Here is a 24,542-nt window from a genome sequence, read left to right as displayed (position 1 = left end):
AGAAATCTCTCTGGACTGGGATAAAACAGCAGTTCTGCTTTCCTATCTGACTGTCCTTTTAGTACTGAAGTTTCTGTTGCATCCAGTATCACAGCATAGGTCAGCAGAAGCAGTCCTTACAGTATATGTTACTTAGTCTTGCCGATTACAGTTAGGGCACACAACTAGACTGATATTGTTTCAGGCCATGCATACCATAAATGTTTGTTCTGGTGAACTCAGAAACAACTCTGGTATTTTAGGCTGCTTCCAAACTCGTGTGCTGCAGCAGTCACACCTGCAAAGGTTTCCAGGCATACCTGTGAATTAGGGTGCTTTGAAGAGAAACCTGGGTTTCAGAGCTCAAAGCAGTGCTGCCTGCAGCCAATCGATGTCTGTCACTAGGGCTATGTGTTGACAGCAGGCTGTTTTCCTTGGCTGTTTTATTATCCTGTGACCTTCAGCCAGCCCTACGGCAGCATAGAGGAGAGGGAGCTTTTCTGTCTACAGATTCTTTTCATCTGCTGGGACAACTGCATTTGTCTTTTTCAACCTTCCCTCAGAGGAAGGTCCTTGATTGTTGCTGCAGGTTCTGTGGGGGTCTGACAGGCATTTCTAGATTTCCAGCATGCCTCTGTGCCTCTCCCCACCCAAAAAAAACCTTCCCTGAACCTTGCTTTGCAGCAGAACATCAAGACAAGCCAGTTCCACGGGTTGCATGTGTTCCTGCCTGGGAATTGAGCAAAGAGCTCTGAGCTGGGTGTAAAAGTAAAAGGAGGGCTTCTCCTCCTCAACTCCTCTCTTTCTTTCCTCTTTTCCTTTCCTTTTCTTTAGCACTTAAGATATATTAAAATATCACCCATACAGTCCATCTGCTACGACCATGACCTTCTGCCTCTGGTATGGTCACTTCTGTTCCTCCCAGGCCATATAAAGCTGGGTTTCCCACTCTGTTTTCTTTTTGTAACTCTGCTGTTACATTGCTGCCTGCAGCGTGTGTGCCTGTCGCTCTCTAGTGGTGCTGAGGCTTGCAGGGAGTCCTGCTTGGCTGCAGCTCTTCTCAGAGCTGCTGAATTTGGACACATCATTGGAAAGGGTGAAGTAGAGACATCAATGTGTGCTGTCTTTACATTCCCTGCCCAAGACTGGTGCAATGGAATAAACCAGTAACTAGGACTTTGAGACATGTATTTACTGGAAACGCTGATCTGCTTGTTAATCCAGTGGTGTCACTGCTGAGTGAGAACCTTGCTGGTGCCTTTTTTTTTTTTATAGAGCTTAGTTCTGCCCTTGCAAATCTAAGTCCTGTGTCTACGTGATGTGGGTATTGTAGCTGCACATCTTCCTCTGTCCCATGATCAGAGGGAGAAGGAAAGTCCCTTGTTCCGCTATGCGAATGTGTTGTGTGGACATATTATTTCATGTGGGAGAAATGCCTTGCTAAGCACCTCCTGCATGTACCACTTCCACCTCCCATGCAGCCAAAACTGCTGTGACAAATGGCTACAGCAGGCTGCCTCCAGTGCTATCAATATCTGATCAAATGTCCTCAACAAACACAGTGGAAGGTAAATCTCCTGTCTAGAAAAGGAAAGCCACTTTCTATCCTTAATGTCCTACTGCCCTGGCTCTCTACTTGTAGTTTCTGCAGCATGGCCTAGCTCTGTTGTGCTGTAGTCTGTGTTGGCAGAGAGGAAGGCTACTTACCTTGGGTGAGCACAAGAAGAGATTGCCCTTTCTGGCAGCCTGTTCTGTTTTGCTGTGTAGAAGAGAAGTCACAACTTCAGAGGTAAAAAATGGAATATAACCTGCAACTCACTGGAGATGTCTGTGAAGATAATGGGGAATCTAATAGAGAAAGGAGCTGGAATTTTAATTCGAACCAATCTGTTAGTGAATACTCATCCTCTCATAAGCGCAGAACTAAAATACAAATCCTAAATACAATTCCAAACTCAATTTGAGCACCAATCTCAATTGTTTGAAGCCAGAAGTGCATGTTATGAGCCACTCATTTTGTCGGAAACTGTACTTCAGCATGGGACCATAATCAAATAAATTTTGGGAAGCTTAGCTTGGATCATGTCACTGTACATCTCATCTGTGAAGCTTTAAAACTTGTCCTTCAAATTACCGCAGTCCCTGGACAATTTTAGCTTTTTATGTTGTTGTTTGAATGGGAAAAATAGACCCCAAAAAAGAAAGATGTGTTCAAGTAGTTGATGTGTCAAAGAACCCAGGTTTTTTATAGGACATTGTTTCTATTTTTCTTCTCTGCTGTCTGTTCATCTCCATCCTTCCTTAGCACACAGAGAAAAGGAAGAGGCTGCTTTTGTACAAATCCAGATGCAGGCAATGTTGAGAGTTTCTTGTAAATTATCTGTAACACGCTCAGCAGCAGAAAAAGGTAAAAGACTTACTGAAACAGATTAAAATAAGTTTTCCTCAGGTCTCAATTGTGTCAGGCTTTCAGAAACATCAGTGTTCACTCAGGAAACTGGTGAGATTTGATATTCAGTTATTGTTAATTCGACATGGTAATTATAGTTAATACTTCTGCTTCAAGAAGGTGTGTTTCCCAGCTAGCAGTCTCTGTACAGTACACCACGAGCAGCCCCGTTATGCCTGAAGGCACCAGGAGGTGTCAGGGTATGCACTCGCTTTCTGCCTGCGTCTCACTTCCCTCTGGCCCTGAGGCTCCATCCCTGTGCCCATCTCAGCTTCTGAAGCAATTGGGTTTATATTTGGACAAGAAGTGATTAAAAAGTTTAAGTAGCTGAACAGCAATGTCATTTGCTTAATAAAGGTTTTTGGAGCCCTGGAAAATCTCTGGAGTAGATCCCAATGTATTTCAAAGAGTTATTTCAAACTACTGCGTATTCAGCACTTTCCTTTGTCTCTGGACCTTTACAAGTGCATCTTTGAGCATTTTTTAGTGTTTACATTTTTCAAATTGGAGAAATGTGATGGATCTCACTGCCCTCTTAGGTCTTCTTCAATCAGACAGCAGGTCTATAGTGCAGTGAAGGATGTAAGGAAAGCCAAGTGTCTCACCTCCAGTACTTGATCCTCACTATCACAGCCTCCGAATTAACCTATAGCTTTGTACAAACTCTACTGACATCTTCGTTTTGAAGTATCACATATGTTTATGTGCACACCTGTACTGACCCCGAGTAAGCGTCTCTATTTGCTACAGAATATGTTTGGCTGAAGTTTAAGCCAAATCCACATAACAAGACACCAGATTCTTTTTTATTTGCAAATGTTTCTAAGACGGGAATGAACCCAAAAAAGCCCAGAAGGTGCTTAAATATTGCTCCTTCTTGAGCAGCCTGTAAAGCTGCTTAGCTGTGCTGACCAAGTTAGCGGTCCATTACCTCAAGCTGTGTAATTTTCCCCCATGTAGCAAGAGCGTGCTTTGTTGTGGTGCCAAGGATTTCACAACTGGTTGATTTGCCTCCTCAGGGAAGCTGATTCACTGCTTTATATGCAGTAGCCTTCTCTTATTCTACAATAGCAATGTATAATCTATAAATACATTTGCATACACATGTGGGATTAATGTTATGGAGAGCATGAACTCTGTTCTCTTCCAGTGAAACTAAACCAGACAAAGAAGCGCACTGAGTACAGGCCAACCTATTCTGAATATTCATTCAGCCTGTGGGACCAGGCTAGACTGTGTTAGGAACAAGAATCTGGCAGCATTAAGCACCTGTCAGTGTGGGGCTTATAGGTTGGAGATCCAGTAGGGAATTCACTTGTGGCTGTGCTTTCAGTTACTCTGTCCCAAACCAGTAACAGTTGACCAAAATACCTCTCTTCTGGAGGCTCAGGTCAAACAGTGAGTTTTCCTCCTTAGATCAGCCTCCTTGCTGCATACACATGACAAAAATCAATCTGGTTGGTTAAAACCTGATTTTAGTTTTTGTTTTCCACTTGTGTTTAGCTAGTGGGGCAGAAGGCTTCATGCTTGTCAGAGGCAGCCCCAGAAAGGTGGGGTATGAGAGGGAGAAGATGCATGCGTCAGCTTCAGGAACATTATTGATCCAACACATGTGCCCTGTGACAGGAGAGACCTTTTGGGTTTTATCAGTTCTCAGGGCATGTTTTGTAAGCAACAACTGAGATAAAAGCCGAGGAAAGATCAAAGCAGATTTCATTATTTCAATGGGTTTTTGCATCTTATTTTTCACTTTTCAGCATCTTTTGCCAGAGTGCTGCCTTCTCTGCATCCCATCTCTGCCCTGCCTGCTGCCAGGCCATGGGTGAGAATGTTGCAGTCTTCCTGCTTCAGGCTTGTAGGCTCTACCAAACTACACCCCCAAACCTGGAGCAACATTGGTTTATTTTAGCTGCAAGATAACTCTTGCAGTTTCGTTTCTCTCAGCTGGTGAGATTGGGTTCCCAAGCAGAAGCTGGCCTCAAATTTCTCCCTTTCAGCTGAGGGCAGCTAAAAGTAGCCATGCTGTCTCCTGATGCCTGAAGTGTTGATCCAGGGGTGCTGAGCCCTACGGCAGTGAGAGTGTGCAGAGGGGATTTTTCTGAGCCGGGAGGGGCTGCTCATCTCCCCAAAAGGCATTTGTGTGGCAGAAGAGTGGTTCCGTCTCAGTGGAGGCTTGGATTTCCCCTCCTTGCCATCTGCACTTGTACTAGCTGCTAGAGAACAGTCGCTCTGTGTGCTTAATGAACTTGTAAAGTGGAGTGCAGAAATGTAACGTTGCTCCGTTGGGCTGTAAATGTCGGGATCCTGCAAGCACAATGTTGGTAAATAACGCTTTGAACAGGCAGAAAACAGCAGAGACAAATGTCAGCCATGATGTGGCAATCAGTAGCAGATAGTCTGGAAAGAGATGATATTTGTATTGAAATGAGTCATTCATGGCAACACGAAGCGGAGATGTGCCATTAGGCATTGGGGAGACTTTTTGTTGTGGTTGGAGAAGTCTCCATTGAGCTAGAAAGTGGCACTGCCACTTGAGAGCACATTATCACATTCTTAATACTCCTCCTCAAATATCTCGAGTTAACAATCAGAAAATAGGTTAAAACCATGTTCAGTTACGCAAGAAATAAGGCATGCATTGTTCTGCAAGCCAAATGATATGGAGATGGTTTAATTACTGACTCAACTCAAATGGAAACTACTAATATTTTGGGGGTGAAAAATTCACTTCAAACCTCTAGTTGCTTTTATTGAGATGTCAGACTCTGAGGAGAGGAGAGTCCTTGCCACAGCACTCCTTAGCTGTTTGCCTAAATAAGTGACAGGAGTGGGATGCAATTCAGTGATTTCATTCATCTCAGAGAATGAAGGTGCACCTTCAGGAGGCTGCTTTCTCCGGTAGGGAAGGGGATGTCCTGCAGCACTCTGAGTATCGGCAGCTTTATTGTATTTTTGACCTTGGCAGCATTTTCAGTGCCTCCAACTTGGCTGGATCCATGGCACCATGGGACAAATGAGCAGTGTTACTGTAGAATCATAGAGTCATTAAGGTTGGATAAGACCTCTATAACCATCTAGTTCAATCATCCACCTACCACCAGTATTGCCTACTAAACCATTTCCCTCAGTGCCACATCTAAATGTGAACACCTGAACACCTCCAAGGACAGAGACTCCACCAGCCCATTCCAGCGCATGACCGCTCTTCTGGAGAAGAAATTTTTCCTAATATCCAATCTGAACCTTCCCTGGTACAACTCGACATTCCTTCTTGTCCTGTTGTGTCTTGCCGTTCTGGTTTTACCTTCTCTGATGCACTCAGTGTGAGTGCTTCCAAGTTCTGGAGCATCATTGCTGGTGTTGCAGCATCTTCAATGCTTGCCCTGGAAAAAAAGGAAGGCCAGACCATCTCTGTTACATGAGCCTCCCATGCAAATTGCCAACGCTTTGCTGCAGCACCTGCAATGTCTGACCTGGTTCCTCTTCATGCAAATGTGCAGGGAATGAGCACTAAGTCCTCAGCCCTGCCATTGTTGCCAGGGCTTCATGACTTCATTTCTGCCACACCCATTTTGTACTATGCTGTGCTTTTCCAGGATGTGGGTGGTACGACTGACTGGTACAACACTGCTTCTCTGCTTCATATGAGATTTATAGGGGGTTAACTCATATCTGAAACAATGCAGATGAGAGCTCTTGGTGCTGAAGTGTAGGGGTGCTGGGTTTTCCTAGCGACAAGTGTGAACTAGCACCATAGTCCGGGGATTTTCTCCCACGCTTTCTTGGTACTATTTGCATCTGTGGGGTGGACGGGCAGTCCCAGAGTCTCTGCCCTCAAGCTGGGTGTCATTCTCTAATGCCCTACACAAAGAACGCTGTGCTTTCCCTTTAGTAAAAAGTACCCAAAAGCATGGTCCTTGCTTCGCAGGTCCTGTGATTGAGGATGGATTGGGGCCCTGAATATCAGTGCTGCAGCCAGCTCTGTCGATAAGTAGGGCCTCACAACTTTGATTATAAAGGAGAAATTGGGTAAGGCTGGTCATGGTGTTTGTCTACCCTCGGTGCCCAACTGTTCCAATTCCTTAAGGTTCTCCTTAATTTCTCTCACCCTGGTTCCCAGTTGAGCTTTTGTTCTTGTTCTAAGCTGTTCTCCCTCCTCCTCAAACTTTCTCTTTTAAATCTCCCTCTTATCTGTCTGTGCCCCTTTTCTTTGGTCCTCAAGCAGAGGAAATGCTTAATCCCTTTTTTAAGTCCTTTTTTCACTAGTTCTTTTCATGTAAGGTAGGACTTTAGGATCAGATGAGATTGCTTGTTCCTTTCCCCTGAACTGCACCCTTGTGGCAGTGTTGTTTTGGATGGGTTTGAGCTCGTGATTTTCCAACCCTAGGTTCCGATCCACACTGGAGGGAAAGCAGATTTTCAGCTGGAATAGGCACCAGCCAGAGAAACCGTGTTTAGGAAGGGCAAGGTGTGCAGTAGCTCCCAGTGGAGTGGGCTTTTGTTTGCTTTCCTTCTTGGGATCATATATATAATTATGTGGAGTTTACTCTAGCTCTTCAACAATTTTGGAGTAAGATACTTGTGTTGCTCCTTTGGAGCACCTTCCTTGGTCTGTAGCTCACGGCATGACAGCCAGATACCTTCAGGGGGGTGCTGGGGGGAAGAGATGTGAAAACCCACTAATGATAGTAATGACAATCAGCTATGTCCTCTGTGAGTTCCATCATTCTTTCTAATCATGATAAATGGGAATGGAACAATGTGACAGGTTAGCAGAGCTTATGGTGTTATTTGCAGAAGCCTAAGATAAAAACAGGAGGCCTGGAAGAAAAATCAAGTCATGGTATAAATGAATTATTTCAATAAAATGTGACAAAGAGAGGAGATGTAAGGAAAGCCAGAGCAACTCAACCTACAAGTAACTTCATAAGTGGGTAAATGAATACAGGCTAGTATTTTAAGGCTGCCAGAAGCACAGGGTGACAGAAGACATCTGAGTTGGCCAGGATGGGAAGAGGTGATCAAAGGCATCCTAGGCTGGAGGTCAGGTACAGCTGGAAATTGCTGGGGTGCTTTTTCTGTGGTAACTGAGACATCAGTACTGTAATCAGGTTCTAGTGGCGTCCAAGGGGGTTTTTATGTGGTGCTCAACTGGGTAATACTGAAACAGGTGTTCATGCAATTCTGTCAGGTTTCTGCAGGAGGTATCTGTGTATCCATCTTTGAAGCAGTTGCACCACAAACCACAGCAGTGAGTGTTCACTGCAATTGGGGGGACTTTTTTTTCTCTTTAAAATAGTTTTGATGTCTCATGCAAAGAGTGCTTGCAAATTGTGGATGGAGGAGGAGTATGCTGAAAGTTCGCTTTCATTCTAAACAAACACAGTGGGTTTCAGTGCAGCCAAGTCCCTGGTTTACGTACTTGGAAGTGCTGTGACAGGCTTTCATCTCTCATTTGTTGTACTCCTATTTAAAAAGGGTAGCAAGGACACCCTGGGAAATTACTGACCTGTCAGCCTCACATCTGTGCTGAGGAAGATTATGGAACAAATCCTCCCAGAAGCTGTGCTAAGGCACATGGAAGAGAAGGAGGTGATACAGAACAACCAGCATAGCTTCATCAAGGGCAAGTCCTACCTGCTTAACATAGTGGCATTCTGGGATGGCCTAACTGCATCAGTGAGCAAAGGAAGAGCCACTAATATCATCTGTATCGACTTCAGTAAGGCCTTTGTTACAGTCTCCCTCATAACATCCTTCTCTCCAAACAAGAAAGATAACAATTTGATGGGCGGATTTTTCAGTGGATGAGAAACTGGTTGCAAGGTTGTACTCAGAGAGTGTGGTTCAATGTCCAAATGGAGATTAGTGCTGAGTGGTGTCCCTCAGGGGTGAGTGCTGGGGCAGATGTTCTTTAATTGGTCATCAGTGACATTATCAGCAGGATTAAGTGCACTCCCAGGAAGTTTGCAGATTATACCAAGCTGTGTGGTGATGCTGACAGAGGTGAGGAATGGGATACCATCCAAAGAGCTGGACTAGATTACTTTAAAGGGTCCCTTCCTACTCAAATGCTTCTATGATTATTTCTTTTTTAGAGTCTCCCTCTGCCAAGAAGTGTGAGTTTCCTTCTCCTTGCCACAAATGGCTCACCTGCCTCAATTCTTCTTTCACATCATATGTTTTTCAGTGTTTTCAAGGAAATCTTTGACCTTCATGAACAGGATTGAGGTCTTCTGTATCTTGATGTCCCTGAATTGCAAAATCTTAAGCTGTTCGGTGGCAGCAGAAGCACAGCAGAGCAACAGGTCACTTCTCTGCTGTATTTGTATCCCCTGGGAGATGTTTGCACTGCATCAGTGTAGGTTTCCAGTTCAAGTGACATAGAAAAGATTTCTGGAGGATCCAGTGGGTAGAAAAGCTGAGGGGGAGAGGAAACAAACCAAAAGAGATTTAGACTAAAGCTCCTCCTGTAAAGGTGCAGCTGCTGCAGAAAATGCAGAAGCTGTTAGGATATTTTTAACATGTTGATGATGAAATGGATAAGTCCACTGTTCGAAATACTGGGACCACTTTTCTGAATTACTGGCATCTGGGAAGTGGTTAGCTTATATACATGTATAGTCCTAGGCTACATCCTCACCCTCCTTCTCCGTTCTCAGAATTACCACTCTACATGTACAGATACCAGTGACCAGCAGTGACTGCAAGCCTTTCCTTCCTGAGAAAGCACCGCAGCATTTATCAATGTATGCATTAGTCATCAAAACCACCACAACTACTATATAGGCAATTAAAAAACCCTGGGATTACAGCATCTCTGTCAAGTTCTCCTTTCTAGGTGCATCCTATCTATTTCACTTTTCCTACCCAAAGTAGAAACTTCTTACAGCTCTGGGGCCAGGCAGGCAAATGTGCTTGTTCTGATGTGATGTAGCAGGGATTAACCCAACTGCCTGACATTCTGGGGAAAACCCAAGCACATAACTCCTGTGACTGAGCAAAATCTGGGCTTTGCTATGAAAATATGTGTTTGAACATGAATCAAGGGGATAAGTCTGAGATGGAACTTCAGTCATTTAATAGAAGTGGAAACTGTTCCCGGACTCTCTGGGACTCCAGTGCAAAGGGAGATGAACTTCTCATTCACTCGGCTTTTACACTGATCTCCTGAAAAAAAGACTTTGCAAGATTTTTGCACCTGTCTCAGAGAAAAATAAGATTCTAAGGGAAAGAGAAGGGGCTCCTGTATTTGAATGGAAGACTCAAATTTTACTATATAAAACACCGATGTGATTTGAAAGCTCTCAATTACAATGTTATCACATAACCACATTGTCTTTCTACTGCCTTCTGCCTTTCTCCTCACCTTGTTCCTGGCCACGTGTTCCTTTTCCCTATTGCTCCCTGGCTGGTGACTTTACCTCATTTGGAGCAGCCCAAGCCCCAGCATAACCTGAGAGCGCAGGGCACTGCTGTGGGCACCACTTCGCAGCGCCAGCTGAAAGTGATCCTCCTTTGTCAGAGCAGGAGCTGCTGGCTTTGTGGGATCCTATGGTGCCTAAGGGGCTAAGTAGGAGGAGCGCTGGATCTTGGCTCATCCAAGTGGAGATTTGATCCGTGTGCCATAGAACGATCTGAATCTAACATACAGAGTGCTTGTGCGCAAGGGAAGCAGTTGTGCCAAGTTCCCCCCACCAATGTCAGACATCCCTCAGTTTCGCTCCCACTTTGCTGGTATGTAGCAAGCTGACACAAAATGCACACATCAGCATTTAGCCACGAATTTACAAATGCATAGGGATAGTTTCCCTTCTGCTGCTACTGCCGTACCAGTAACTTTTTGCATTTCCTGGATGTTTTTCTTAGCACAGGGAAGTGCTTGATTTGAAGGTTATGAGTGGAAATATATTGTGGAGATCATTATTATTTTCCACTGTACAGTGCTTTTTTGCTGATGTAAGAGAGAGCAAAAAATAGTGTGGGGAATTATAGCCCCAAATATGTAAATATCTGACTGCAATAAAAACCCCCTTGCATGGGGTTTGCGTTCGGATGTATTTTGGGTTCTCTTTGTGGTTGAAGAGTAAACACTGGGGGGAATGAATGTTGATGACATTTACACAGACCCAACTAATGAGAAAGGATTGAGGGAGGTAGAGATAATGTGAGAAATTCAAATCCACCCTTCATCCCGATAGCTGACTTTTGTCAATAGTGCTGCATGTGGGGCTTCTGATCCGGCTGCGGTGAGCAGCCGAGAAATGATGTCACTTTTTTACGGTCCATTTGTCGTGTGTGACTGCTGCAGTCTGCCTCTTGCTGCTTGTGTCAGAGCGTGACACTGCCAAATAAATAGAGGTGTGTCTTCCCCCCGGCTCCCCACGTCGTCCCTGAGGCTGCAGCCACTGTGAGGATGCGAGCACTGGCGTGGGGTGGGACAGGAGCTGCTGCGCTCCCATGGATGGTGCTGCTGCTGGTGTTGGTGATGATGTCAGTGTCCCAAGCAGGTGAGCTCCTGGTGCCTTTGTATAGATAACCTCAGCAGGGGTGGATGAAAAGCCTTCGTCTTTTATCACGACGGCCCAGAGGAGGTAGAGATCCCTCCTGACTGCCTAACACAGGGTTTCTCCTATAGCAGAGGGAGTAGCTCTCCATTCCTCCTGTGCTAGGAGCTGGTTTAGCTGTTGAGAGCAGGGTGCAAGGGTATGGTCACAGATAACTCCTTATGCTGGCCCTGAAAGCATTGTCGGTGAAAGCATGTAAAGGGACAACTTCTTAAGCTTGCTGAATTTTAGGATCGCTGAGCCTCTAAATAATACTGTTTGCTTTTGTAAGTTGCCACCTTCTCTCTTTCTCAGCCATCCTGGAAGTAAATGGAAACCTGAGCTGTAGGTGCGTAAAGACAACTTCAGACTACATCAGCCCTAAGAGATACGACAGCATTGAGTTGAGGCCTGTGGGAAGCACTTGCAGGCGCACGGAAATCATGTAAGTGCCGTGAGTGCTTGGCCATAGCTATGAGGCAGAGATGCTCTTCTCTCCAGCAGCAGGGCCAGCACTGAACATTTTCCTCTGCAACCACCATACTTCTCTGCTTCCCTTCTGAAAGCTAAAGCCTTCCAAAAAATGCTGGCCATCTCAGCAGCACGAGTGCAAAACTACAGAAAAAAACTCTTTGAACAGCAGCAGTCTGTGCCCAGTGCAGGAGCGCGCTGCCTCCTGCTTCTTCCCCTTTTCCAGCTGTCCTGTGGCTCCCCTCTCTCGCAAGCAGCGTTCTGCAGCTTCTTGCTTGCAGTGCTGTGAATGGAAGCTGGTTCCTGCAGTTCTGCTCTGTCTGTTCAAATCCCTCCCTCTAGAGGGAGCGTGATGCTCATAACCATCCCTTGCATTTCAGCATTAAACTGAAATCCTCAGCAAAAGTGTGTGTGAACCCTGATGCCCCTTGGGTAAAGAAACTGCTGAAGCGCATTGCCGGCATGTAAGTTTCTTTGATGAAAACCCTTGGTCTGGGGTAAGCAATGTTCCCTCAGGCAGCATCCAGTACCTGCAGTCCCAGGGCCCACTTTAGGGAACCAGGACTCCTGGGGTTAGCTGTGTCTTTCTGCAGGGTGCTCCAGCTCCCGGCACAGCAGAAGGGTTGCCAGGCTGTTCCTGTGGGTGACATCAGCCCTGGGGGAATGATGGTGACTTCCTTCAGCTCTGACGGGAGCTTCCTCCCCCAGAGCCCTGCGCCATTCATGAGTTCCTCCTCCTTCTGCTTTTTGCAGGAAGAAAAGATAAGTTTCCTGCTAAGGAAGTTGGTGTTCGGAAGGGATGGTGTGTTCTGTCTCGAGACCTCAAGTCAAATAAAATTTGGGTTTTTCTTCCCTTGTGTTTTCCCTTGAACTGGATTTTAAGAGACTTCATTGAGCGTTCATCAACCTCACTTCTGTTGCTTTCCTGGTGCTGAAATCACTGCTGCCTGTGCCTGGTGCTCTGTGATTGATATCCTTTCACAGAGGTGCAGCAGGCACTACATGTTGCTTTGTGCACACAGTGTTGTTGCTGTAGGTCAGGTGTGTTAGGGGGTGGGGGCACCAGATTTCTCACAGATTCAGCACATGCATTCGCATCCAAGTGCAGGTGTTCACAGTGGGTATGGGGTCTGCAGGCAGCTGTAGGGCTTTTATAAGCAGCAAAAGGCAAATAGAGACATCCTGGGGCTGGTGTGAGTCTGTTTACTACAGAATTGGGATAATAGGGCTTGGGGGAAGGAGCAAGGGCAAGTATGCCAAAGCTCAAGATGTTGTTTTCAAGGGGAGAGCTGCTCGTAGGATGCATGTGTCATATACCTGCTGCCATTCAGCGTTGCTTGATTAACTTTTATCCCACTAATTATTAGTATCTCTGTAGTAAACTGTGCATCTTTTATGGATGGGATGGTGTGTCCTGTATATATGAATGGAGTGGGGCATCTTTATGAGATGGGATGGCTGCTACAGCTGACATGCAAATAGTGACTGTAGAGAAACAGTTAACATCTGACCACACAAGAAGAACAAACACTCCAAAAACTCCAGGTTTGCATGGCTGCATGAGCTAGGAACTAGCAGTGGGGGAAATGACAGCTACTGTTACCAGACCCAGCTTCTTTGGAAAAAGAAAACTGAGCCAGTTTCAGGAAGACTATGCCCCTGTGTGGCCTCAGGCCACTTTTTATTATCAGCATTACAAACCCAGCCAGCACTGTCAGCAGGAAAGGGCAATGGGTGAAAACCACCCCCAACCCCGGGGCCTCCCGTGCGCTGCCACACTTCTCCTATTCCCTGGCTCAAATAGGGGATGCTGCTGGGCTGGGGCCAGGTCCTGTCGGTATGGCAATGCGGGCAACCCTGCTGCTGGGGCTGCTGCTGGTGGTCCTGTGCTCTGGGGATGCAGGTGAGGCAAGGGGAGGCAATGCACAGGGCTGGGCATCATTTTTGGAGGCAGCATCTTGTTGCTGTCAGGGGCTGAAGTGTTTCTTAAGGGTCTTCAGAGGCAGATGCGCTGGCTTTGAAGGGATGTGGGGGTGGGGGGGATGCAGTGCTTGGAAATGTTTTTGGAGGCAGTTGGGAAGGTGGGTTTTCAGGTGGTGTGTGAGTTATGGCCGTGTTCCCCCCAGCCCTCCTGGAAGCCAACGGCAACCTGAACTGCCGCTGCGCCAAGACCACCACTGCCTTCATTCCCCTGCGCAAGTATGAGAGCATTGAGGTGCGGCCAGCGGGGAGCAGCTGCCGGCGCCTGGAGGTGCTGTAAGTGGCTCCCATGGCAGTGAGGGGGCTGGTCCCCCTCTGTCAACTACTTGGTTCTGTGATTCTCTTCCTTATAGGGGGACAATAGGGGCTCAGTCCCTTGAGCCTCCCCTCTGGAGGGAAAGGGACTGAAGCCCTGCGTGTTTTCTAGGATTAAACTAAAAACCCTCGAGAGGATCTGTGTGGATCCCAACACTCTCTGGGTGAGGAAGCTCCTGCAGGACCTCCCGAAGCTGTAAGCATCCTGGCCCTGACCTGAGGGGCAAGCAGAGCAAGACCTGGGTTCCTGAGCCATACCTCGGCCCTCCTCTTTGCATGTTTTCCCCTTCTGCTCCTGACAGGAGGAAGAAAGCTGCTCCCCAGTGAGGCCTGACACGATGGCCCCATGGCTACACTCATGGCTGGATACTCTGCTCCCCAACACTGCTTCTCCCCCAGCCCAGAGGGCATTTTCCCCTGTTATGCACCTGTGGAAAGGAAGAGGCTTTTCCCCAGCTCCACAGTGATGCATCCCGCAGCCCCCCACCGTCAGCAACAAGTGAGATGTCCCCTCTGAGCACAAGACACTGAGGTCTAATAAAGGCAGCAGCCCTCCCTCATTTACCATCACTGTTGTCCCTGCAGCATGCCATGGGGCAGAGCCTCCTGCTCATCACTCCCTTTCCTGCCGTCATGTGAGCTGTGCTTGTAGGATGGGGCTCTGCTGGTTTCTGCACTGGGCAGGAGGTGCTTCAGGCCACGTGCTGGAGGGGAAGCAATGGCAGGGAAGTCAAATTCATGGGCACAGGGCAGATGCTTTTCCCCAGTGTTTCCCAGCCTATGAAATCCCCACTGGGTTGGCTATAAAGCAGCCCAGCAGTGGCTCGGGGGCAGTGAGGATGCGGGCGCTGCAGGCGGCACTGGCCCTGGGCCTGCTGCTGAGCAGCCTGCTGCCAGGGGATGGTGAGTGAGGGACCTGGGGACCCCCTGTGAACTCTGGGTGGGGGCAGTGGGCCCATGGGCTTCTCTGAGCTTTTGGCTTTCTGCTTCTGGCTCTCTCTGAACTCAAGTTTCATCTTTTCTTTCAAGCTGAAGGGGTGGGATTTGCCTGAGGTCTTCAGGCTGCATGTCTTCTCAGATCGTGTAAAGCTTGAGTGCTTTGCAAGTGGGCAACACATGGTTTAGTTCTGAGAATGTTGGTTACGTCTTCCAAACCCCTGCTGTAGGCGTGATATAAAATACTTGGAGCTGCTTCGGGAGAGATTGTCCCTGCACATGCTAATGCCTGCATGTGTCCCATGGGGGGCGGGATATGGGGAGGTTGGGGGCTGAGCGCCAGCTGTGGACTGCTGTGGTGCAGGTCTGTCACTGGAGAGCCTGCTGACCAACAAGAGGTGCAAGTGTGTCAAAGTGACTGCCCAGGTCATCGGCCTGGGGCTCATCCTCGCCATTGACGTGACGCCACCGGGTATTCACTGCCGGAGGAAGGAGATCATGTAAGTGAAAGTCTGGAGCCTGGCAAAAATCCCTGGGCGCTTGCATCCTTTGCAAAGCTGTGTGGTGCCTCTCGCAAGGCCTGCGCTCTCTCAGAGGGTGCTGCCACTTGTTGTAAGGGGGATTACCTCACGGAATGGAGGCTGAAGACCCCTAAACTTGTCTCTCTCGCAGCAAAGTGTCAGGGTGTGTGCTCCCCTGTATGCATACTGGAGCACAGAAGGTCTTGGGTCAGGAGAGCTGTGGGGAGGGGCTGAGTGGGTCTGGTCTCCTTGCAGCCTCACCCTGAAGAGGAACAAGAAGGTGTGTGTGGCCCCTGAGGCACCCTGGATCCAGCTGCTCATCCACAAGCTGACGCAGAAGGATGTCACCAAAAAAGAAGTGGCGGCAGTCGCTCGGTCACGGGGGGAAGCGGGGAGACAGCCACCGGCCCCATAGCAGGACCTGCATCCCTTCCCCAGCACTGCCTGTCCCTCCCTCTGTCCAGCCCTGGTTTTGGCTGGAGGCAGGAGACTTTCTTCCCCTCCAACCTTCCCAAAACCAGGTGGTCTTGCCAGACCCTGGTGTTGCCCTACATTTTGATGATTCTACTCTCCCCACGCATGATGCCCACCCAGGGCTCAATTAAACTCTGAGTGCTCTGCCCTTGACTCTTTCCATGAAGATTTATGTGAATATCATGTTTCCATTGCATGCAGCTCCAGGATGGGTTAGATGCGAAGCCGACAGGCAGGGCTGCAGGGTGTTTCCTATGTGTGCTGCCTTTTCTCTGCCCCAAGGACCTGGAGGTTTTGTGCTTCTTTGTGCATTTTCCTGCGCCAAAGGAAGGATCCTGAGTGGTGTGTGCTGTGAGTAAGACGTGGTCTGACCTCTGAAAAGCTCAGTGCTGGTGGCAGCAGTGCTGCCTCTCAGCTGTGTGAGCATGGAGAAATAGGAGGGTGTGGGAGATTTCCCAAAAACTGGTGGAGATGGTCTCTGAACATCTCTGGTGAGGAATAGCCCTGGATGGTACCTTTGTACCTTCCCTCTTGTGTCCCAGGAACACCAACAAGAGATTGTTGGAAATGGCACATTGTCTATAACTGAGACTTTTCAGTGTGTAGGAAGAATCATCTTGTGCAAGTGGAGCTGGCGTTCCCTTTTAATAGCGCATCAATTACTGCAAGTGGGAAATGAGCAGAAAGAATTCCTTACTACTTATTCCTGTGGGAAATGTGGAATAAGCATGTTGCTATGTTTCTGTCCAAGAGTGCTGCTCTTGCAACTGAGGACCTCAGGGCTGGTGTCAGGCATGGAAATGCCTGGAAGACTCGCAATATGTCGGTATGGGGCTGGTGGCTCCCAGGGCTGGCACATAGTCTGAGGGCATGGGGGAACAGAGGGCAACTCCTAGCCTCCCGCTCAGCTCCAGGTGGCCAAGAGGCCAGAGGAGCCTCTGCTCACAGCAACCTCCCAATTCCATTTGCACAAAGCGCAAAGGAAATCCCCTTAAAACTTCACTGTAAGCATGTCCCAGTGACACCACTGCTTCCCAATTCTCCGTGTGCAGTTCCACCTTCTGGGGGGAGGACACGGCTGTTGCAGAAACGAAGCACAAGAAAGAGGTCTGGCTGAAAAGCACCCAGCCTCCCCAAAGGAGAACTGCAGGAAGGGGCAGGGGGGCGGCCACACTGTGAGTTTATGAATTAAGGGCATCTTTAGCTAAAGTGGTGCACACAAACACTTTAATTGCTTCAAAAGGAAACACATGATGCAATAATTAAAAATTGAAAACAAAGCCAAAGTCATGTAATATGTCACTTGTAAAGAGAGCCACCATGATTTCTTTTTTGCTTTGGAACAAAGACAAATACAGACAAACGCAAATTTGGTAAATGCCTAAGTTTTAGAAACTGTTCAACAAAGAGAACAAGACCAAGTACCAGAATCACTCAAACCCTCACCCTCACCAGTGAGAGGTTTTCTAAGCTAAATACCTTGTATTATTGCAGGACTGGGGGAAGGAAGGAGTCATGTCACTTGGCATGCTTTGCCATCAATGATGCTTGAAAAACCCTGTACCAAAGTGCACGAGCTCTAGCTCTAGCTTCCTGTTTATTTTCAGACATATGTCAAGGAACTACTCCTGAAGTCCATCACCTTCCAATACAGCCAAATCTGCAAACTTTGTCACATCTGAAGACCCATCATAGAGTCAAATGACTTTTCTCGAGTCCTTAAAAGGTGCTAGTTTTGTCACTTTCTTGATGGTGCAATTTTGTCACTTTTCTGAATGTGTCATACCTGTGCCTATCTCACCAGCTCTGCCTTTTGTCCCAGCTCCATTTCTCAGAACAGAAAACCTGTGGTCAGTATCGGTGCAAATATTATCACAAGAGGAGATACTATGTCACCTATGGCTTTGCCTGTATCTAAAGCTTTACAATCTCCTTTGAAATTGATTTTTAACCTTAAAGTGCTTTCTGGGCTGACACTTGGCATAGAAATGTAGGAAATGAATGGTTTTCATCTGGTCTTCTTGGGTTTTATGCTGCTTTTGAACACTGAAGGGAGATAAAGGGAGGGTGTGCTACAATACTTCTGTACTCATTTAAAAAAAAAGATGAGCTGCATAATCCAAGATGCCTTTCCTCGTTATGATATGAAGAGATTCAGCTAATAAGAACATATCTTAGAAAAATCCAAACCCCTCTGCACATAGCGTACATTTATTTTCCAGTCTCTCATCTGTATAAAACTCTGCAACCAAGCAGTTCGGATCCTTTTCAGGCATAGGAAATCTGACAGTCAAAATCTTCCCAATTCTGAAGCCAATGTGAGCTTCAGCAGATTCCTTTCCCTTTTCCATTCCCTTCCTTTCCCTTTCTCTTCCCCTGTCAATTAGCAGTAATGTAGCACACAGCAGGCTCTGAAGTCTGCCCCCTTCAAATCCACCTACATGCAACACCATCTGCTATACTGGCATGAAGTGAGGAAAGGAATTCTGTGATTATTACCAAAAAAACCCTGGATCCATTGCAAAAGAACAACAAGCCGATGTAAAACAGTGAGACACTTCTAGCACTTTGCTATCGTGTCGAGGGGCTGTAAGGAGTGTCTGTCGAAGAGGTGCGACAGGGAAAGCATCATTCCTTATGTTCAATTTGGCCTTTGGTCTTTAATATCATTACAAGAAAAACATCTGTTAAGAAATGCATAGCAGCCAAGAACAGGCAAATGGTAATTAAGCACAAAGCGGAGGTCACCAGGGGATAACAACTGCTATTCCCTCTCACACCCAGGTAAGGGTGCAGATTGCACTTTCGTGTTCTTTCTCTTGCAGGCTATTGACTTGGTGTGGATAGAATTAAAAAAATCTTTCACATCATCCCACTATGTTAAATTTCATGCCAAGGGAAAGTTTTCAAGCAAGAAACTTAAAACACATCGGGAAAAACGAAGAGTGCATGACTGGGCTTAAATCTGATCTTTGACATGAAGGACTGTCAGCCCTGCTCCTACCAGGAAGGCATCATTACTGTGCTTGTGCTCTAGGAACCTCTGAAGGGCTTTTAGCCACCTCGTAGAGAACAAGTGATGTGAACTTTCCACATCTCCAATGCTTCCTTGCACTTCAAACCCAAGCTAGGTAAGAAAAGCTGGCCCTCGAAAGCCACGCTGATAGACCATAAGAAATCCAGCCCTGTATTCGGGATTTGGAAGCTGCGAGTGCTCGGCACCTTTGTAAACCAGGCCACGGGCTCTGGGTGCACAAGCACGGATTGGGCATGAGTTTAGGAGACCCCACAGCAAAGCTGCAAAGTGGGAGGCCCCAGTGGTCCACGGCACTGTCACAGCTCTAAACACCACGGAATGGTTCTGAAAGGTCAGTGGCAAAAACTCCTCAACAGGTTTGGCTCCAAAACTCTGGGCTATATAGTTGGTAAAACACAGGACAGCAAGGGGTTGAGACCAACAAGAACTTTTCTGAAAGGTTCTGCAGACAGAAGAGAGTGGCTTCAAACACACATAGAAAGCTTATGGATAAAATGAAGTATTTTCTGAATATAGATGTGAAAGACCGATGCAAAAAGCTTTTAACGAGGCCAATGGGAAGAAGAGCTGCTTTCAAAGCTCATTGTGCCAAACCTGACTTCAGCGCATGGTACGCAAATGTTCACACCCCTTACATCAAAATAAGGAAACCAAAATATTCAGCTACAATGTACAAAATTCTCTTTTATATATATATATATATATATATATACACACACAAAACCCCGTATCTAACAGATTTACCATATTGAATTTTAAAAAGTTGCTTGTAGAATGGTGCTGGATTTTTTTTCTCTGCTTGCTTTAGGCAGTGCTGCTGCTTAGAAGTTGACACCAGGCACGATATCATTGAAACCCAACCAAGAAAGCAAGGAGCAGGAAGGGGCTGAGGGCTTTTTCCTAAGCACGGGTGGTGAGGGCACTGTGAGGTGCCCAGTGCCTAAGCATGGGAAACAAGAGAACCACTGGTTTCCCATTAATGTGTTTACAGTTAGGGATATTTTGATCTCTATTACTTCCCTCCCTCTCCCCTATAACATACCCTAGGAGGCACTGTCAGCCTCTATCTGGGTCAAAAGAAAATGAGTGTCACCATCTGGATGCTGCAGATGATTGTGAAACAGATCTCATCCCACGCAAGTGGCTCTTGGCTGATGGCTCCATGCTTCTTCTTGTCTCAGGGCAGAGCTCTATGAAGAGCAGCAGTTCTACTCAGCTGGAAAAAAAGCACAACCCCTTACTGCTCCTTTTGTAGGAAAGGGGGAGAAACCAGAGGAAAAGAGGGAGGGAGCCAGGCATGTGTGAGGTGGGTAAACATGCCCTGGTTATGTGCATCGACTGAAACAAAAACAGAGTTCTAGAGATTTTTTTAAAATCCAGAGGTTCTGTGCAACATCTGTTTAAACAGCATTTTAAAAATCACACAGCATAATGAAGGTTCTGAAGTGCATTTTGAAGCAGAGAAAATCCAATTAAACACCTTCCTGCAACAGAACACTTCAGTCAGTTATAAAGCCAAGGAAAGTACAACATAGCGGTTTATAATGTTTACCAGGTGCTGTTGTTTCAACCCACCCTCTCCCACCCTGATATTACAAAAGATTGTTGCCGTTTTTTCTTTTTATTAATAAATGGGCTCCTCTGCAGTTCATATACAATCATAGGTGAACTTTAAATTCCATTTTATACAAACATCTCAAAAAATATTGGGAGTGAAGTATGGTGGAACTATTGCTCACGTTGCTAGTTAACATGCGTGCAGGACAGGAGGAGAATGGTTGTTAGTGCACACCTCCAGAGCAGAGAACCCCTCCAGAAGAGATACAGTAGCTGATTACAGAAAGGTAATGTCCACAAAATTAAGTTTTTCATGCTATTCTACTTTCCAGTACTATACTCAATTGCTGTCTCAATTTACCTGCATGGCTAGGTGTTGAACGCTGAGGTATATTAAAAAGGAGATACCTGCACCTAGAGGAAAATTCTTTAGAAAGGGCTTTTTTGGTGCTGCACAAAGCAATTTACATCCGTTAATTTCACTCAGCGATGGTAATTTCCAATTTGTATCAGACAATAGATGACGTCTCCAGTTTTAGGCACTTCTTTAAAAGGGAGCTGTCTTTTCACTGAACTCATCTCAGCATTCTGCCCCACTCCTGTCCCGTCCCCCTCAGCAGAAGTCAGGGAATATTTCTACTCTGGGTCCAATTGATTTTTCCTATGGATAATTTCCTACATACAAAACAACAAAGGAAACGGAGTATCAAAGAGTAGAGGAACAGCCTGACTTGTCAGTTCTGAGAGACAAAAGATGGCTCCTTAGCATTTAAACTAATTATTTAACAATTTAAATTTGACTTTTAAGTATACGAATGAGACATAAATATAGGCTATCAATCTGTTTAAAAATTGCATTCAGATAATGGAAAATTTTTCATTTATTAAAAATATCACATTTTGAGACTAGAAACAGTAAAGTGCATGAAAAGTTTAAAATATAAATTCAAGAAAATCTTATAGCAGCAAAAAAGCAGAATAAAGAAAAACTTAAAAACACAGACACAACCTTTTCCTATTACTGTGCCATTTTTCTTTTAACATTAAGCAGCCAACCAATTTTCTTCCAGAAAACTACATAAAGTTTAATGCCCCTTGAGGCAAAGATTTGGAACTGGCCACCAAGAGCATAAAAAGAAAAAAAGGATTTCTGACACGTCTCAAGAGCATTAACAGCTGAGAATGAACCAGAAGGTTTTTAATTCAACCCTGACCAACAACAGAAATGAAAGATTACTCAAAACATCTGACGGCAATTTGGCAACTAGGGTCAGGAAAAATAATGCAGGGAATGATAACAGCTACCACTCTCTTCCCCCTGTGGAAAGGCTGCTTCACACGTGCTGTGGAGACAGAAGTGTGATCATTTCCAGCAGCTTTTTCCTGTACCCTAAGCATAACCACTTCACCCAATGCCTCTAATCTTTGCAAAAGACCTTTGGAAAAGGGAACCTAGAGCAGATCTGGAACTTCTCCATTCTCAAAGACTTGCAATGGCTTGCTTTAAGTGCAAATCCTTTCCAAATCCTGCTCCCGAACTATTCTGCTGACCAGCATGTTGTCTTGGCTTGCCAAAGCAGAGACTGTTTGGATTCCTGAACACCTTACCCAGAAAGAATCAGGCTCTTCAGAGCTCCAAAACAAGGTTACTGTCACGTCTGCCAAGCAAGCACTCCGTAATGGCATGCAATGCTCACGTATGGATTCTCGTGAGAAGTAGGTTCATTGGAATTTTGGTTGTAAACGGAATTGCATCAGAATTTAGACCTCAAATTTTTTCGCAGATATGAAGCCATCTTTGGTTTTCTAGTATTAGATAATGGGCAGGGCCACATTGCTAATAATTTATAGTCAGGTATTAAGTGCTTTGCTAATGTGCAAAATTTATTTTGGACACAGAGCTCAGTCTTCACTTTGGGTTCAAACAGAATTTCTAATGTTCTTCCTACAAAGCAATCACTTCTATTCTTGGTTTTTTTTTTCTAAAAGGCTTTTCTCCTAAAAGGTTGGCTCATTTTACCATGTTCTGGAAAAAAAAGCATTACCTTTAAATATGTTAATATGTAAGTTTTTAATCTCATTTGTCCATTTCTAAGTGCAGCTTCTTACCAAAAAGAAAAAACTTGCCAGTTAAAAAAAAAAAATTAAATTAAAAACCTGGAAAGGGAATAATACTTTGGTTCCAGCCCTAGTGCCAAATGATACCAGTATGCACCAAAATGTGCAAAATCTCATATCAAACACATAAGGAAAGGAGCTTGAAGAAGCAGCTTAAGGTTGGCCATACTTCACTCCTATATACTTTGATTTACAACTGTACAGGTCCATAACAACAGGTCCTTGCCCTCAAAGGGGCAGGGCTCCACTACCTCCTGTTAGGCAAGTGCACACCGTTGACAAGAGGCAGGAGCGGAGGATGGAGTTCGAGTTGTGTTAACAGTGAGAAGTGGTCTGAAGGGATGTGAGGGTGTGGACACCCAGTGATGTTGTTCTCAACCAGCCACTGAGGGTCCAAAGGCCCCAGGACACCAAGCACGTTCATATGAGTGTTGGAATAGAAAATGTAGTCAATCACACCCTAGGGAGAAAGAGAAACACGAAAGTGAGAACAGACCTCGGTTCTGGTAACCTCAACTCGACTGGCTGCTTGCTGCGATTCCCAGGAAGATGCACAGCACTGCCACTAGGGTAACTGATGTGCACGCTACTTTGCACTCAAAGTGCTGCATCCGTTTTCATTAAGACTCTGACCAGAGCCAGGTCAGAAGCTTACAAATGCCAGCAAATCAAGGACTTTAGGGTGGTAGGAAAGCGTCCAGCAAGTGTAGGAGCCAGTGATGAAGCACTTACAGGGACAGAGAGAAATGGTCAGAAAATTAAGATAGCATCCTGGAGAGACCAGGTCAATGTCTGCCATTTCAGAAAAATCACTGCTTACTTTGAAATCAAAAGTGTAATTGGTGTAAGGCATCAAGTTGTTTTCATAGGCGCTCTTGAGTTGGAAGCCATGTGTAATTCTTCCTTCAGAAGCCCCGTTCTTTCCACTGCCGCTGAAGTTCATGAGACACTCATTGTAACGCAACTCCTTGAAGTCCTTGTGGTTGTCAGCTACTATGCCATTGCTTAAGTACTCCACTACACCTGTTTGCAAAGGAAAGGATTCAGGCAGTTGCTTTAACATACAAGATTCATGAAATTTTGACCTTGGAATTAATGGAAACATCAACGAGAGACCACGTGAAATCAGGAAAAAAAGAGCTTTCCATTTAAGCATCAACCAGCACAGTGATCTTGCCCACATCTGATGCATTTACACCTTTCTGACAGGCAGCCACAGAACACAGGTGCTCCATCACTGCTGCTACAGTTCTTCTGCTGCAGTAAAACCAAAGTATGTGTATTGTAATGTGTATGTGACACAAGGGGTGCCAAGGAGGCAGCTTTCATACATACTCCTGTTATTACAGTATCAAACGTCATAATTACTAAAGCAAGGGCATCTCTGTAGGAAATTTTCACGTTATGTCATGAATGCATGTCCATCCTACTTACTACTGCTGCTCAAGGCATTGCTTTTTATTTAAGAATTTTATTTAAGATCTATTTGTGCTTCTCTATGCATCTTTTGAAGCACGACTAACTTCTTACAGAATACAACAGATCACGAAAAGCAAGCTACACAGCTGGGGACCTGCATTTTCTTCATTCAAATTTTGGAAAACAATTGTTAGTAAGAAAGCTTTCCAGAACGCCTACCCAGGGCAGTACTGAGGGTACCCAGTGTCCCTCAGCAGAAAAAAGGGAATCTAAAAAGGTTAAGTTAAAAATTAAGACACAGTAATCAGCCTTACCTGAATCAGGCAATGAGTTAAGATCCGCACAAAGCACCAGGGGAATAGAATTAGGATCTGCTGTTGGGCTACCAGGCCTGCTTGAGGCTTTCTCAAGGATATTTTTCAGTTCTGAGACAAACATCATAGTCTGAATGAGTTTCACATCTGAATATTCGGGGTCCCAGTGCATGTGGGCATTAGCCACAATGAGCAGCTGTTTGTCCACATGAAGAGATTTAATACCTAGACAGAGAAATACACTTCTTTCAGTGACAAGGCTGACTGTGTGAACACAGCAGATTTCTCTCCCATTACGATCAGAGTGTAACTACTAAGGACTTGAAGGGACACACACCAGGAGACGGATATACTTTCACTGCTTTCACTGCTGAGAAAAAAGTGTTACTTGAACCACTGTTACTTTACACTACTTCACCAAAACTC

General features: G+C 45.8%; 4 protein-coding genes across 5 annotated transcripts in view; 3 read left to right on the top strand and 1 right to left on the bottom strand.

Annotated features, from left to right (window-relative positions):
- Nucleotides 1-10,752: 10,752 nt before the first annotated feature.
- On the top strand, nt 10,753-12,316 carry LOC104910575 (interleukin-8-like). The gene is made up of 4 exons (XM_019614560.3): nt 10,753-10,938; nt 11,290-11,419; nt 11,826-11,909; nt 12,199-12,316. The coding sequence occupies exons 1-4, from the start codon at nt 10,845-10,847 to the stop codon at nt 12,209-12,211; spliced, it is 321 nt and encodes a 106-aa protein (XP_019470105.1). The 5' UTR covers nt 10,753-10,844; the 3' UTR covers nt 12,212-12,316.
- Nucleotides 12,317-12,401: 85 nt separating this feature from the next.
- Nucleotides 12,402-14,324, top strand: LOC109367190 (C-X-C motif chemokine 13-like). The gene is made up of 4 exons (XM_019614558.3): nt 12,402-13,348; nt 13,572-13,701; nt 13,853-13,936; nt 14,043-14,324. Exons 1-4 carry the CDS (start codon nt 13,099-13,101, stop codon nt 14,065-14,067), a joined length of 489 nt encoding a protein of 162 aa, XP_019470103.2. The 5' UTR covers nt 12,402-13,098; the 3' UTR covers nt 14,068-14,324.
- A 92-nt stretch (nt 14,325-14,416) lies between these two features.
- Nucleotides 14,417-15,828, top strand: LOC109367188 (C-X-C motif chemokine 13-like). Its single transcript, XM_019614556.3, has 3 exons — nt 14,417-14,643; nt 15,041-15,176; nt 15,453-15,828. Exons 1-3 carry the CDS (start codon nt 14,580-14,582, stop codon nt 15,610-15,612), a joined length of 360 nt encoding a protein of 119 aa, XP_019470101.1. The 5' UTR covers nt 14,417-14,579; the 3' UTR covers nt 15,613-15,828.
- Nucleotides 15,829-16,881: 1,053 nt separating this feature from the next.
- Nucleotides 16,882-24,542, bottom strand: part of CNOT6L (CCR4-NOT transcription complex subunit 6 like) — a 36,853-nt gene continuing 29,192 nt past the window's right edge. For both annotated transcript variants that reach the window (XM_085222246.1, XM_010709639.3), the window contains 3 exons: nt 24,117-24,341; nt 23,204-23,406; nt 16,882-22,843 (listed from right to left, as the gene is read on the bottom strand). In XM_085222246.1, the coding sequence (XP_085078372.1) occupies nt 22,631-22,843; nt 23,204-23,406; nt 24,117-24,341 (641 nt within the window). In that variant the 3' untranslated portion in view covers nt 16,882-22,630. The remainder of the gene's footprint in view (nt 22,844-23,203; nt 23,407-24,116; nt 24,342-24,542) is intronic.

The sequence above is a fragment of the Meleagris gallopavo genome, chromosome 4 (assembly GCF_905368555.1).
Source record: "Meleagris gallopavo chromosome 4, MGAL_WU_HG_1.1, whole genome shotgun sequence".
In the NCBI taxonomy this organism is placed as follows: Eukaryota; Metazoa; Chordata; class Aves; order Galliformes; family Phasianidae; genus Meleagris; species Meleagris gallopavo.
The sequence above is the reverse complement of the archived record's forward strand: the minus strand, read 5'-3'. Positions and strand labels throughout refer to the sequence as shown.

What these genes read in the sequence shown, in the direction of transcription:
- LOC104910575 (XM_019614560.3), top strand. Translation starts at nt 10,845, where the DNA reads ATGCGAGCACTGGCGTGGGGTGGGACAGGAGCTGCTGCGCTCCCATGG. An exon ending in GATGTCAGTGTCCCAAGCAG is followed by an intron (nt 10,939 to 11,289) that starts GTGAGCTCCTGG and finishes TCTCTTTCTCAG; the next exon opens with CCATCCTGGAAGTAAATGGA. An exon ending in TGCAGGCGCACGGAAATCAT is followed by an intron (nt 11,420 to 11,825) that starts GTAAGTGCCGTG and finishes CTTGCATTTCAG; the next exon opens with CATTAAACTGAAATCCTCAG.
- LOC109367190 (XM_019614558.3), top strand. Translation starts at nt 13,099, where the DNA reads ATGCCCCTGTGTGGCCTCAGGCCACTTTTTATTATCAGCATTACAAAC. An exon ending in TGCCGGCGCCTGGAGGTGCT is followed by an intron (nt 13,702 to 13,852) that starts GTAAGTGGCTCC and finishes CGTGTTTTCTAG; the next exon opens with GATTAAACTAAAAACCCTCG. An exon ending in CTGCAGGACCTCCCGAAGCT is followed by an intron (nt 13,937 to 14,042) that starts GTAAGCATCCTG and finishes TGCTCCTGACAG; the next exon opens with GAGGAAGAAAGCTGCTCCCC.
- LOC109367188 (XM_019614556.3), top strand. Translation starts at nt 14,580, where the DNA reads ATGCGGGCGCTGCAGGCGGCACTGGCCCTGGGCCTGCTGCTGAGCAGC. An exon ending in CAGCCTGCTGCCAGGGGATG is followed by an intron (nt 14,644 to 15,040) that starts GTGAGTGAGGGA and finishes GCTGTGGTGCAG; the next exon opens with GTCTGTCACTGGAGAGCCTG. An exon ending in TGCCGGAGGAAGGAGATCAT is followed by an intron (nt 15,177 to 15,452) that starts GTAAGTGAAAGT and finishes GTCTCCTTGCAG; the next exon opens with CCTCACCCTGAAGAGGAACA.